The sequence below is a fragment of the Neomonachus schauinslandi genome, chromosome X (assembly GCF_002201575.2).
Source record: "Neomonachus schauinslandi chromosome X, ASM220157v2, whole genome shotgun sequence".
NCBI classification, from domain to species: Eukaryota; Metazoa; Chordata; class Mammalia; order Carnivora; family Phocidae; genus Neomonachus; species Neomonachus schauinslandi.
In genome coordinates this window covers 38,355,750-38,370,980 of record NC_058419.1, presented here as the reverse complement: position 1 = coordinate 38,370,980, position 15,231 = coordinate 38,355,750, and the positions used below count along the sequence as shown (strand labels likewise).

General features: G+C 39.5%; 1 protein-coding gene across 6 annotated transcripts in view; it reads right to left on the bottom strand.

Moving 5' to 3' along the window:
- ACSL4 (acyl-CoA synthetase long chain family member 4) overlaps positions 1-15,231 on the bottom strand; it is a 72,557-nt gene that overhangs the window by 11,733 nt on the left and 45,593 nt on the right. For 5 of the 6 annotated variants that reach the window (XM_021678612.2, XM_021678618.2, XM_021678599.2 and 2 more), the window contains 5 exons: positions 10,832-10,971; positions 9,751-9,923; positions 7,653-7,727; positions 4,527-4,718; positions 3,191-3,305 (listed from right to left, as the gene is read on the bottom strand). In XM_021678612.2, coding sequence (XP_021534287.1) covers positions 3,191-3,305; positions 4,527-4,718; positions 7,653-7,727; positions 9,751-9,923; positions 10,832-10,971 — 695 coding nt within the window. Of the gene's footprint in view, positions 1-1,696; positions 1,704-3,190; positions 3,306-4,526; positions 4,719-7,652; positions 7,728-9,750; positions 9,924-10,831; positions 10,972-15,231 lie in introns of all 6 variants that reach the window. The other variant, XM_044911984.1, reaches the window with a different exon arrangement.

Below are 15,231 nucleotides of genomic sequence, written 5' to 3'. Positions count from 1 at the left end.
GGTGCCATCATCACTCAATGGGGAAAGGACAGTCTCTTCAACAAATGGGTGCTCAGAGAATTGGATATCCATTTGCAAAGGAATGAAGTTGGACCCTTAGCCCATACTACACACAAAAAGTAACTCAAAATAGATCAAGGACCTAAACACGTAAGAGGTAAAATATGTCTACAAGAAAATACAGGGGAAAGGATTCATGACACTGGATTTGACAATGCTTTCTCAGATATGACACCAAAAGCAGAGGCAGCAAAAGAAAAAACTGATAAATGGGAGTACAACAAAAATTTAAAATTTCAGCATACCAAAGGACATAGTCAACAGTGTGAAAAGTCAATCTATGGAGCTGTAGAAAATATTGGTTAGATATCTGATAAGAAGTTAATATCCAGAATATATAAAGAACTCCTATAACTCAATAGCAAAAAATAAAACCCAATTAAAAAATGGCCAAAGACCTAAAACTTGTAAAACTCCTAAAAGAGTATGGGGTAAGCTCCTTGACATCAGTCTTGAAAATGTGTATTGTTGGATTTTGTACCAAAAACAAAGGCAACGAAAGCAAAAATAAATAAGTGGCACTATATCAAACTAAAAAGCTCTGCACAACAAAGGAAACCATTAACAAAATGAAAAGGCAACCTACAGGGGTGACTGGGTGGCTCAGTCAATTGAGCATCTGACTCCTGATTTGGGCTCAGGTCATGATCTCAGGGTCATGGGATCGAGCCCCACATCGAGCCCCACATTGGGTTGCATGCTCAGTGGGGAGTCTGCTTGAGATTCTCTCTTTCCCTCCCCCCTCCCAAATCAATCAATCTTAAAAAAAAAAAAGGAAAGGCAACCTACAGAATGGGAGAAAATATTTGAAAATCATTTATCTGGTAAGGGATTAATATTAAAAACTCATGAAGAAGTCCTACAACTCAAGAGACAAAAAATCCAATTAAAAAATGGGCAGAGAAAGAGAAAAAACATTTTTCCAAAGAAGACATACAAATGGCCAGCAGGCACATGAAAAGGTGCTCAACATCACTCATCATCAGAGAAATAAATGCAAATCAAAACCACAGTAAGATATCATCTCACACCTGTTAGAATGGTTATCATCAAACAGACAAGAGATAACAAGTGTTGGCGAGGATGTGGAGAGAAGGAACATGGCACACTGCTGGCAGGAATGTAAATTGGTGCAACTGCTATAGAAAACAGTGTGGCTGTTCCTCAAAAAATTAAAAACAGAATTACTGTATGATCTAGCAATTCAATTGCTTGGACAAAGAAATATAAATCCAAAGGATATGAAAAGATATTGAAGGGATATCTGCCTTCCCATGTTCATTGCAGCATTAGTCACAAAAGCCAAGATAAAGAAACAACCTGTGCTCATCAATGGATGAATAAAGAACATGTGGTATGGAAATATCATTCAGCTATGAGAAAGAAACTTCTGCCATTTGTGACAACATGGATGAACCCTGAGGGCATTATACTAAGTGAAATAAACCAGACAGAGAAAGACAAATACTGCATGGTATCACTTACATGTGGAATCTTAAAAAAAAAGAAAAGTCAAACTCATAGAAACAGAATAGACAAGTGGTTGCCAGGGGCTGGGGGAAACAGGAACAGGTTGGTAAAAGGGTACAAACTTTCAGCTAGAAGATAAATAGGGTTTGAGGGTCTAATGTAAAACATGGTAACTACAGTGGATAACACTATATTGTATAACTGAAAAGAGGAGAGAACAAATTTTTAATGAGCAAAGGACCTGACATTTCTCTAGGAGTCATACACAAATAGCCAACAAGCATATGAAAAAATGCTCCATATCACTAATCATTAGCGGGGAGATATCCCTTCGTACCCATTATGATGACTCCTATCAAAAAAATAGAAACAAATGTTGGTGAGGATGTGGAGAAATGTGAACGCTTGTGCAGCATTGGTAGGAATGTAAAAATGGTGGTGTTGCTGCCGTGGTAAACAGTATGGCAGTTCCTCAAAATATAAATATAGAACTACCATAAGACCTGGCGATCCCATGTCTGGATATATATCCAAAAGAACTGAAAGTAGGATCTTGAAGAGATATTTGTATAACCATGTTCAGAGCAGTAGTATTCACAATAGTCAAGACATAGAAGCCACCAAAGTTGTCCATTGATGGATGAATAGATACACAAAATATGGTCTATATACCCAATGGAACATTTTTTTAAAGACTTTATTCATTTGAGAAAGATGAAAGAGGGAAAGAGAGAGAGAGAGAGAGAGAGCATGAGCCGAGGGAGGGGCAGAGGAAGAGGGAGAAGCAGACTCCCTCCTGAGCAGGGAGCCCAACATGGGGCTCAATCCCAGGACCCTGAGATCATGACCTGAGCCAAAGGCAGACTCGTAACCGACTGAGCCACCCGGATGCCCCCATCCAGTGGAACATTACTCCGCCTGAAAAAGGAAGGGAAATTCTGACACCTGCTGCAATATAGATGAACCCTGAGGACATTATGCTGAGTGAAGGAAGCCAGTCACAAAAAGACAAATACTGTATGATTCTACTTATATGAGGTATCTAGACTAGTCAAATTCACAGAAGCAGGAAGGAGAATGGTGGGGGCCAGGGAAAATGGGGAGTTGTTTAATAGCTAGAGAGTTTCGATTTTGCAAGAGAAAAAGTTCCGGAGACTGACTGCACAATGATGTGAATATACATAACACTAGTCAACTATACACTTAGAAATGGTTAAGATGGTAACTTTTATGTTCTGTGGGGGTTTTTTTATAATTACATTTTTAAAGGGTGTGATAAAGCCCCTAAAAATAAACCCTATTAACACATAAAGGAAATGGTCCAATCTCTAAGGTTTTTGATTTAGAAAACTTGTACTAGCTGTGTGAACTTCTTAGGAAAATTAATTAACAACTTAGTTGTTAAGGATGTTAAATGAAGTAAGTTTTGTGGCACAGCTAAGTATTAAGCAAGGCGTAGTAGGTGTCGAAGAATTACTTAAAACGTCTCAATCATCTCGAATGATCTTCAAGCTGGTTAACTTTCAGAAATGTGTAACACTCCCCAGTGCTGATGAAATGTTGGTGAAAGTTTCCCTTATGATTACAGATGATCAAAATGATTTCCAGTTGTCCTTTTACTGTAAGTACAAGGAAGCACAAATGCACCTTTTAAAATTACCTTTTGGCAAATGCACAGATGTTGTCTATAAGTGGACAGTTCTTGAGTGCTGCTTCTACTTTCCCCAGAGATACATATTCTCCTGCTTGTAATTTCACCAGATCTTTCTTACGATCTGTAAGATGAAGAATGAGGAATGTTAAGTCACCCACAGTCCACTTTCTTAGGGTATGCACAATTCTGATTTTCTTTCACTCTCACTGCCTTCATCTTGATTGACCAAGAGACTTCTTTGAAAATCTTCTTATATATAACGCTTGCCCATACACGTCAGTTAAAAAGAAGACACCATGCTGAAGAGGTACTGGCTAAAATGCTAGACCCCATACAGAATGCTTCGGTATCTTATTATAATCTTAACCACCATAATAAAGTGAATAGAAGGAACAGGATCTCAGAGCATTCGATTTGAATGGCAGCTCTGCCCATTACAAGCCACGTGAGCCTGGGCATGTCGGCTGACCTCTCCAACCCTCAGTTTTATCAGAGATACTGATACAAGCATGTAGCACAACGTCTGGCATAGGGAATGTGGTTAATAAATGTGAATTCCCCATTTTCCATATTTGACTTCATCTTGTTAAAATGACAGTGCTCCTGGCACTGGACGGCCTGGCTTGAGTAATCACCGGTTGCCTTACAACATTCGTATGCATGCCGGCTTGCCTGCCTCTAGCCTGGGAACCCACTCTACATGCCCACAGAAACCACCTTTGATTCCAGTGCAAATAAGGATCAAGAAAAAAAGGCAGGGGAGGGAGGGGGTTGGTTCTAGACTGAGCCATGCTCACTGGGGGTTTCCCCAGCAGAGCTAACTTCTAGATGAAGAACCACTTTTCCCAGGAAATCTCTAACTATATTCAGGGACAGATTTAATGGACCACAAGAGATATGACTGAGGAAATTTTATGGCTTGAAAAGGACTTGACTGGGACCCTACAGACTGGTCCTTCCCAGCTAGTTAGGCAAATTTTCATTTTAGGTTCTGCCTGCTTAAAGTGAATAGCATAAGGGCTCTCTTGGAGCTAAAAGTCTCTTCCAGTAGGCTCACTGAGGGCAGTGTCAAACCAACTGACATTCTCAGAAGAATGGATTGCTGTTGAGGATTTATAATTTTCTACGGTTCGAGGATAGCTGGAGCCACTAGGGAAAGTAATGTGTCTGCACTGCTTCCTGAGTGGGGAGGTAAATGGTAAGGGATTCTATTCTGTGGTGTCCTATGATATTCTAGGTAGGGTATGTTACAGTAGATGGTCATATAGTACCATGTATAGTTGACCAAAAAAATACCTCTTTGAGCAATCTTTGTTTTCTCCCAAAAAGAGAATACACTGACCTATAATCTGTAAACATCCATCAGGATGAAATTCTCCAATGTCACCAGTGCAAAACCACCTTTGGCCATTTTCATCCACAGAATAATCCTCTGCCGTTTTCTCTTCATTTTTAAAATATCCCATGGAGATATTTTGTCCACCAATTACAATTTCGCCTCTGGGGTTTGGCTTGTCATGAATTGTATAACCACCTGGAAGTCATTAAATGAAATTAGTTACTGTTCTAACACAGAATGTACTTGTATTCATTCTTAAAACTCTCTTTCTGTGGATCAAATGTTATGTCACTTTATGGGAGAATATTAGTTTACATTTATTCACATTGATGTGAGGATCATGAGTCACTGTAATTTCAGAAGTACCAAGGAAGGCTCAATGATAATCACCAACCACCAACTATGCCAAACTTTCCCAATGACCAAAAAATTTCACACTTAGAAATGGGCTTCATAGAGCTCTGTTAAGACTAAAGTACCCGCAAGAAGGGTAACATTTGAAGGTGTTATAAGTAAATTACTAATATGATGATATCCATGCAGTTCAGATTTTTTTCTAAAGAGGTTTTATTTTTTATTTATTTTTAAATTTTACTTAGATTTTTTATTATTATGTTAATCACCATACATTACATCATTAGTATTTGAAGTAGTGTTCCAGGATTCATTGTTTGCATACAACACCCAGTGCTCCATGCAGAACGTGTCCTCTTTAATACCCACCACCAGGCTAACCCATCCTCCCACCCCCCTCCCCTCTAGAACCTTCAGTTTGTTTTTCAGAGTCCATCGTCTCTAAATTTTTGTTAGTAACATACAGTGCAGGGGCGCCTGGGTGGCTCAGTTGGTTAGGCGACTGCCTTCGGCTCAGGTCATGATCCTGGAGTCCCGGGATCGAGTCCCATATCGGGCTCCTTGCTCAGCAGGGGGTCTGCTTCTCCCTCTGACCCTCCCCCCTCTCATGTGCTCTCTCTCTCTCATTCTCTCTCTCTCAAAAATAAAAATAAATAAAATCTTAAAAAAAAAAAAAAACATACAGTGCAGTATTGGTTTCAGGAGCAGAATTTTGTGATTCATCACTTACATACAACACCCTGCTCATCACAACAAGTGCCCTCTTTAATACCCATCACCCAACTAGCCCATCCCCCACCCACTTCCCTCCATCAACCCTGTTTGTTCTCTATCGTTAAGAATCTCTTTTGGTTTGTTTCTCTCTCTCCTTTTTTTTTTTAAAGATTTTATTTCTTTATTTTAGACGAAGAGAGAGCGAGCGAGAGAGAGAGAGAGAGCACAAGTGTGGTGGGGGAGGAGGGAGAAGCAGGCTCCCCACTGAGCAGGGAGCCCTGCATGGGGCTTGATCCCAGGACCCTGGGGTCATGACCTGAGCTGGAGACAGACGCTTAACTGACTGAGCCACCCAGGCATCTCTCTCTCTCTCTCTCTTAAGGTTTTAATACAAGAGAGCAGGTAGGAAGTGCCTACCAAAGGCAACACCACTAAGTGAGAGGGAAAGGGAGGTTAGGAGAAACAGGAAGGAAACTTTATTTTCTTAACTTGGCCTATGACCAGTCATGACTTCAAAAGTTAGAACATGAAATAACTGACAATAACTCTGAAATATCTTACCACTACTCATTATCTATTTATTGTTGAAAAAATCTTACTTTAAGGGAAACAGACAAAAATCTGAATTCATAACCTGAGATGTTGATTGGATTTTATGTCCTAAAAGAATTAAAGCTGCTCTTAAAATTTTTAACCTAGTCAGTATTTGAATTGGACGAAACCCACTGTATGTAAAACATTAAGATCATTCCTATTTCAGAAAGCAAAGGTTCCTTCATAGCAAGGAAAACTCCAAATACGTTTGCAAAAATGGACCTACTCCCCCAAATGGACATTAAGGCACAAGACCAGAAAATCAGAGAAAAAAAATTAGAGGCAAAATTCGCCTTACCAAGTTGTAGTGATACACCTTGTTTCTCTGATTTCATTGCCTCATAAATAACCCATCTAATAAAAAAAATAGTGATGCTGAGACTCAATACAGCCAGACCCATATTCCCTATATTCTCATCAGATTTCCATCCTAGAATTGGAACGGCATGACCACGGGAGGACTTATTCCCAAGATGCAAAACTCTTGGGAATGCAACTGGATTTTAAATGTGGTTTTTAAAAAGAAGTGGCCATTTGCTCACAGAGCACCGACAATAATGCACATCGTAAGAAAGTCACAGGAGAGAAACAATTTTAGGGACTTCAAGTTTATGTGAGATAAAGCCCATTCATTTTCTTGGGTTTGAACAACCTAGGGGAATTGTCCTAGAAGGTAACTAACTGGTCCTTTAAATTTCCAGTCTATGGCTCCATCCCAAGGTGAATACTCCCTTTTAAAATTGTAAGCCTTTTAATTACTTTTGCTCTATCTGGCAAGGCCAAGCTGTTAATTATTTTGCAGTTAATGCACCTATTTAGTATTTTTCACAATTCCATCAGGAAGACTGGTTTACTTCTGCCTTCAGCTGATTTATAAAAAGGATTATCGCCAATATCTGTAAAGTGCAAGCTTCCTTTTGTAGTCACATATAAAAATAAAATTACACAAATAGCTGGAGAATTGAGTCTCAACTGTGCAAACGTTTGCTGGGGTCAAGAGCTAAGGGATTGGGTGGGGGTGTGTGTGTGTGTGTGTGTGTGTGTGTGTGTGATGGTGTGTGTGTGTGTGTGTGTGTGTGTGTGTGTGTGTGTGATGAGTCACTCTATCCCCTAAAAATCTGGGGTTTCATTTCCCAGCCCCAACCCTCCTCACTAGCAAAGTGGAGCTTCAAAAGATAGGATATGGCTCCTTCTCCAAACCCAGGGAATGGCCCACTAAGAATGTTTTTCCTCTTCACCATCAAGTATTCTCAAGTTCAGAATCACCATGCCTTGATTCTAGAGATTTTCTTTTCCTCTTCGGAACCTAAAGATGTTACTGAGGAGAAAGAAAGCATAGGGAACGAGCAACAGCAAAGATTCACTTGCTACCACAGACAACCTAACACTTCAAAGACCGGGTATCTTGAGGCTCAAGGTGGTTTTCAGCACATCTAGAACCAGTAGAGCTTGTCATCAAATTCTTACCTTCCTGCCAGTCTTTTAGCTTAATTTCACAGCAAATGAGAGGGGCACCAACTCTGCCAGTAGTATAGTCAGTAACTACGAGGGAAAAAGCAACAAAGATATTAGCATACCACATTTCAGACCCGCGTGAGACCAGGAATACTGGAGTCCGAGCCGGAGTCTCACAGATGACAAGAGAGAGGCCATGATGAGTGCAGTGCAAAGCGTGGTCAGGGTTTCGATATTTCAACTTCATTTCGACAGTGCAATCAATTCCAGTGTTGTCACATCATTTTTGCTTCTCACAGGCTATGTTTCAGATAATTAAGTACAAACACCTCTGGTAAAAGAGGAGAGCTGGCTCCGCCATTATCTACCTCGGATTCCAGTAAGACAGATTTGGAGCGGAATTCCTTCTCTACCACTCACTGTGGCTGTGTGACTCGGACAAATTACTTAGCCCCGTGAAGCCTCCATTTCCTCATCTATTACATGGGGATAGTAAGAAAACCTCCTTCTTAACCGGAATATGTTGTCAGGATTAAATGAGATGATGCGTGGAAGGGGCTTAACACTTCCAGGCACAAACTAAGCTTTTGATAAACGTTAGCTGCCGTTACCAACCATGATGATGATGATGACGATGATGATATTCTCCTTTTGTAATAGGGAAGTACTGCTATGGAGAGCAGTACTTCCCGTAATCAAGTATTTATAGATAGCCAATAATGTACCTAGCGTTATATTAAACACTGAAAAGAGAAAACACATAAAGGATAAGGAGACTGTGCCCTCAGTGAGCTTACTAACAAACTACCTGGGCCAAACGGCATTATGAAACAATTTAGAGCACATTTAAATACTCAGCTGCACGGTACCAGAAGCGAGCACAACAGTACCTCAGAGACTAGAAAGATCAATGTAAAATTGGGAAAGACTTAATTGAAGAGTTGGGCATGAAAAGGCAGCTGTGATCAGTTAGCCAAAAGGGCATTCCAAGAGAAGGGAACAGAAAATACAGAGAGGTGAGAGCAAGAAAGGCCATATGAGAAAGAGTGAGAAGACCGGCTTGTCTGGAGAGCAGAGCCAGGTACGTGGAGATGTGGGAAATCATGGAAAACAACGATGGGTACAATGGCACGAGATCGAAGATGTCTGGGGAGTTTGGTTCGCTGAGAATGAGGCGGTGTTTGAGGCAGAGGTGTCTACCACAAGTACACAGGATCAACCCGAAGTGCTATCCTAGAGGCAGGCACAGCGGTGGAAAGGCTGTTCACCTCGGAGCAGTGCGAAGGAATAAAAGGCTGGATGTCAAAGGTGGCATGCAGGGGAGGGAGCAATCCAACGAGGAAGTGGGAAGACCCGATCAAAGTTCAAGATATTTACTTAGATGACTTCAAAGCAAATGCCCTGAATGACTTTAAGGATGGTAATACCACTGTCGCAAACAATTTGTGAGGTGCAGAGATGGTCTGGGATGCTGGCACCGATTCTGGACACAGTAAGTTAAAGTGAAAGTGGGATGATCCAAAAAAATCTTACTATACCCAGCGTTTCCCACCCCAGGATGATTCTGCCCCTCGGGGGATATTTGGTAATGTTTCCAGTCGTTCCACTGCCACAACTGGGAGGAGTGAATTACTCCTGGTATCCATCCATCCAGCTGCTAAACATCTTATAATGCACAGGAGAGCCCGAACAATAAAGAACTATCTGGTTCAAAATTTCAGTGGTGCCAAAGTTGATAAACACTGCCATAGGATGATGAAAATTAACAGAAGAGAAAACAAACAAGAAGTCAGAGCAGGAAGATACATTCAAGAGGGAGCATAAAAATGATACTTTATTCCAAGAGGGCAGTTCTCCGAGGAAGTAATCATTTAGGGAGAGGAGATTAAAGGCCCATGGTGACAGAATCCTGAGGACTGACAAAATGGCATAAATATTTACAAGGCTTAAAAATAAAGGGCACACAAGATAGTTCAATTAGAAGTTACTAAAACTATTCAGGTTTGCCCTGAATCTGATATTACTCACGAGGTATAAAAGTACCCTGGTTCCTAAAGCTAATGCAAATGCAAACTAACATTGAATTATTTGCCACGTTACCAACACTTACCTTCTGTAACTGTCCCAGCACCGCACGATTCTGTAAGTCCATAACCCTGACCCACTGGGCAGCAGAAGCAGACATTCATGAATCGGTGTGTCTGCGGGGACAGTGGTGCTCCACCAGACAGCATCATGCGGACACTGCCTCCCAGCAAAGCCTTCACCTTCTTAAACAATAACCTTGAAAAAATGGAAAAGGGGGGTATCATTTTAATACATGCATACATTATTCTTGGTGACATCCTACTTTATAAGCTCTGAGCAAGATTGCTCAACTTTGGCTGGACACCTAAGTTTGAGAACCATGGTGGTAATTAATGAGAGGTTAACAAAGTGACGACTAATAGTGCTTTGAAAAAAATGCCAGATGGTAGCTACACTTGTGGTGAGCGCAGCATAACGTACAGAGGGGTCGAATCACTATGTGATACGCCTGAAACTAAGGGAACGTTATGTGTCCACTGTACTTTAATTTTTAAAAATGCCAGAAAAACTCTTAAAAATGCAAAAAGAAGAGTGCAGTGTCCGGAAATTGCTTTGACATACAGTAAATGAAAGAAAATGATGTCGTCAAAGGAAAATAAATTACAGCTCTCTTTAGAACATTTAGTTATTGACTTATCTCTCTTAATGAAAAATGCTTTCCCATCTCCACCTCCCCCAGCACCACATTTTAAATAGCTGTTATATTCATATGCTTATTATACTGTTTTATGAAGACAATAAATTAGAAACCTTCATGCAGAATAAAATCTTGAGTATCACTTTCAGTTGGACATGGCCCTTTTTAGACTCAAATGTCTTGATTTGAAAGTCTAGTTTTTCTTCACAAGACCAAATTTTATAATTGAATCTTAAATATTTACTCGATTATTAAAATTTGTTAAATTGCCACGATCGGAGCTCGGGGTCCTCTGTGTTGGCTGTGTAAGCAATGAGGGTTAGAAGTGAGTAAAAGAGAAACGCAACCTTATGATGATGGCAGCGATGCTCACACTAAATTAACTTGCCAGTTACTTATTCAGCTTCCAGATGTAAACACACAAGATCTAAAGGCTCACACTATAGAGTTTATGACATGTACTTACAGATTGCAAAGTGGTGCATCATATCCCTTTTTGATCTGTTCCAATTTGTAATCATACCCTATCTTGAACAGCGTTTTCTGAATATAATTCATCTCTTGGACTTTGCTCATAACATTCTTATAAATTCTATCCATGATTTCCTAAAAGGTAAGCAAAATAGTCAATAATCTGAAAAGAATTACACCAACACTGAGACAGTCTTTAGTTGAAGATACCTTGTTTACAACATCTTAGGTAAAAGTCTTCAGTATAATGGATATTTTTATTATAGAATTAATTTCACTGAATTTACTTGTTCGCGATTTCAAAAAGACTAGGGACAAGTATAGGGGTTTTTCAGTTCTATACACTAAGTTTACTTAAAATTTTTTTAAAAATGCTAACTAGAGTATAAATAATTCATTCACCTCCCACATAAAAACCTTTTTTAATTCTTTTCTTTCAAATATATTCACTTATTTTCAAATAGCACCAGAACACCCAACTATGTTGAATCTAATCCTGGTGTTTTTGTCACTACTACCTTGTGACTCTTAGAGCATGGGAGAGAGATTTACAGAGCTTATTAAAAGAGTTTACTTACACAGTTTTCTAGAGTTTTATGTCCCTATAATTTAGGTATTTTGATTCCTGTCAATAGAACCTAAGATAACAAAAAAGAATAGGATTCTTGCTCACAGCTCCTTGGAAAATTAAAAGTAGGACTAGGTTTGGGATACAGTGACTCCCAAGATAACATATAAAAAACAAAACAGGGGCGCCTGGGTGGCTCAGTCGTTAAGCGTCTGCCTTCGGCTCAGGTCATGATTCCAGGGTCCTGGGATCCAGCCCCACATCGGGCTCCCTGCTCGGCGGGAAGCGGGCTTCTCCCTCTCCCACTCCCCCTGCTTGTGTTCCCTCTCTCGCTGTGTCTCTGTCAAATAAAAAAAATCTTTAAAAAAAAAAAAAAAAAAAAAAAAACCAGACAAGCAAAAAAGCCCAGACTATCACTAAATGTTTTCTTGAAATGACTTAGCACAAATTAATAAGAATTGTTGCACAAAGCACACCTATTTATAAATACCTGGTTTTAAATATTTAAAGTAGCAATTAGTATAAATTCAGTTGTGCTACAATGAATGACTTTAGGAATGACTCTTTTGATATCAGAATAGAGCCATTCACAAATGAAGACAACAAAACCATCTCTTGCATTATGCTACATGAAATAAGGCAGACGGCAAAAGACAAATACCATATGATCTCACTTATATGTGGAATCTAAAAGAGCCAAACTCAGCAAGAGAGAGTAGACTGGTGGTTGCCAGAAGCTAGGGGTGGGGGAAATAGAGAGATGTTGGTCCAAGGGTACAACGTTATAGGTAGAAGATGAGTTAAAAGTCTTGGGGATGTAATGTACGGCACAGCATGGTGACTATAGCTAACAAGACTGTACTGTATATTCGAAAGTCGTTAAAAGAGTAGGTCTTCAATGTTCTCATCACACACACACACATATACACACACGGTAACTATGTGAGGTGATGGGTGTGTTAAGTAACATTATTACAGTAATCATTTCACAATATATACGTATATCAAATCATCACATTATACACCCTGAACTGACACAATGTTCCGTCAATTGTATCTCAACAAAGCTGGCGGGGGGGGGGGGTGCAGAGCACAGCACAGTATTCAAGCATGGTATAGCATTGTTCTGTCCATTTCCCCAGATGGAATCATTATTATAGAACTGAAATATTTGTGTAGATCTGTGATTGAGAAATTCCAAAAGTTCCCTTAAAGGACTTTAACATCCTGTAACCATCCCTCTTAAAAAAAGTGAATGGGATGTTGGGTGGGAAAAAAAACATATGGGAGTGAGACAGATGTGTGAGAACTGCCTCCACTGCTCCTTGCAGGAGATACGAGTCATAGGCACAGAAAGACCTCAGTGAGGAAGGAACACAAACAATACAGTTGCAACAAGTTGGCAGGATTTACTATTAGCACATTAAGCCACCCTTTAGTTCAACCTAATAATTACATGATGTTCAACTGAGTCACTGCTTACAAGAAGAATTTATTCTAAATTCTCTCTGTGAATATGATTCTTTTTTTTTTAAAGATTTTATTTATTTATTTGACAGAGAGAGACACAGCGAGAGAGAGAACACAAGCAGGGGAAGAGGGATAGGGAGAAGCAGGCTTCCCGCGGAGCAGGGAGCCCGATGCGGGGCTCCATCTCAGGACCCCAGGATCATGACCTGAGCCGAAGGCAGACGCCCAACGACTGAGCCACCCAGGGCCCCTGAATATACAACTCTAAATGGATCTTTTATTCTGACCCAGGAAAGAAACTAACTCAGATAACAGAATCTACCAATTCTCAGTAAAAAAGATTTTTTTTTTGCTATTTTTTCTCATTTAATAAGCACTTAAGTAAAAATCTAAAAATGTATTTAAAACACATAAAACAAAATCATATCCAATTATTAAGGACAGCTGCTATTTTCATCTGCTTGTAGCTTTTCAACCCTAATATAAATAATTTGTTTTAGCCATTATATCTGATGTACTAAAGTCTGATTAATATGGGATAATTGAGTAGGTTGTTAATTATAGAATCTAACTGAATCGGAATCCATTATTAACTATAATATCTATTATTAAATGATAATTAGTGCTACAAATATTAACATTGGCATAATAAATATAATTTGAGAAAATGTTAAGGAATTTTTAATTTTGAAATGTATTACTTTGCATCTTCTCTTATTGGATCTTCTAATAATAGATGAAATGAATTTTTAAAAGGAACTGATAGGGTTAAACAGAGAAAAACTGTAACTACATAGGGAAAATATATGTCATATCATGAAACTAACATTTATTTTACATCAATAATTTTTACTGAGTACCTACTACATATAAGTAATGTATTATCTGAACAAGAAATTTAACATCTATTGTATATATGTATTATATAATTTAATAACTAACAGTAATGTTTAAAAATACAGATGTACTATAATAATAGCATGTAATAATATACAAATGCCAAATATAAATATATAATATATGTATGTTTTCATAGGTGCATATATTTTTTTTTTTAACTTTAAGGCCTATTTATAGAGGAGTAGGAAGAGCTAAGGGAACCAACAAAGTTGGGTGAAGCATCAAGGGACCAGCAACATGGGAGATTGTTTATTATCCCTAGACCTGAAGAAGTCACTGGAGAGAAGTAGGACTGGAACCCGGTAAGGACTATAGCCATGGGCAAGACCTGGTTACAGCCAGTGGGAAAGAAGAGACTGTCCAATGGGCGCCTGGCAACTTGCCCAAACCACAGCCCAGCAGGGAAGGAGCAAAGTACGCAGACACCCTTCCCCATCCCCCCCACCCCTGCCTCCCTGCCCCGTGATCTCTCCTGAGTGCCAATAATTGGCTGAACCCAACCACAAATCGGAAGGCGAGCAAGCCCTGGTAATTCATCCACAGAAGCTAGCCTTCCAAGACACAAAGTAAAGAAGAATGGACAATGGCCTTTAGGCCTAAATTCAGACATTACTTCCTAGAGTCCTTGGCCCTTTTCCTTCCCTATGTTCTCTGATATGGTTTACTGGGGATTCCTGTACTTTGGGTAATAAAGCCAAAATACTGTTTCCCAAAACGAAACAATCTTAATTAGATAAGCATAGGAGTTAAGACTGACTCAGTTCACACTTAAACTTTAGCAAGTATGGGCTCTGTGACCTCAGGCAAGTTTTTTCCTTTATAAAACCAGAAAAACAGGACCCACCTAGCAGAGTCTTAGGGAGGATTAAGCGAGATAATCCATTTAAAGCACTTAGCACAGTGCCTGGAACCTATCATTAGCATCACTTTCTTACACTTTAATGAGAAGCTTCTTTCTGTTTGTAAACGTGCTGAATTCTACAGCACCTCTAAATAAAAAGGCAAAGTCCACTCTGACCTATCCTAATTCTTTAGTTATTTGGTAATTTTGTAATTAGAAGCTTAAAAAACAAAGTAACTTCCATCTGTAATTCTTAGAAAACTTGGGCTGAACACTTCACGATCTAATCTCTGACTTTCCGTGTGCGAAAATAGTTCTGAGAAAGATATTGGGATAAGACTTAAAATCTGATCATAATACAAGCAAGTCATGATACACAGTCCCACTGGAGTTTCCGACCCTAAAAGTGCTAGAATATATTTGATTATGCAAGTTTGAAACATTGTGTTAAATATTTCAGAATTTATTATTAAAAGGCCAAAAAATGGGGCACTTGGGTAGCTCAGTCAGTTAAGCATCTGCCTTCGGCTCAGGTCATGATCCCAGGGTCCCGCATCAGGCTCCCTGCTCAGCGGGGGGGGTCTGCTTCTCCCTCTCCCTCTGCTCTCCCCCCCTT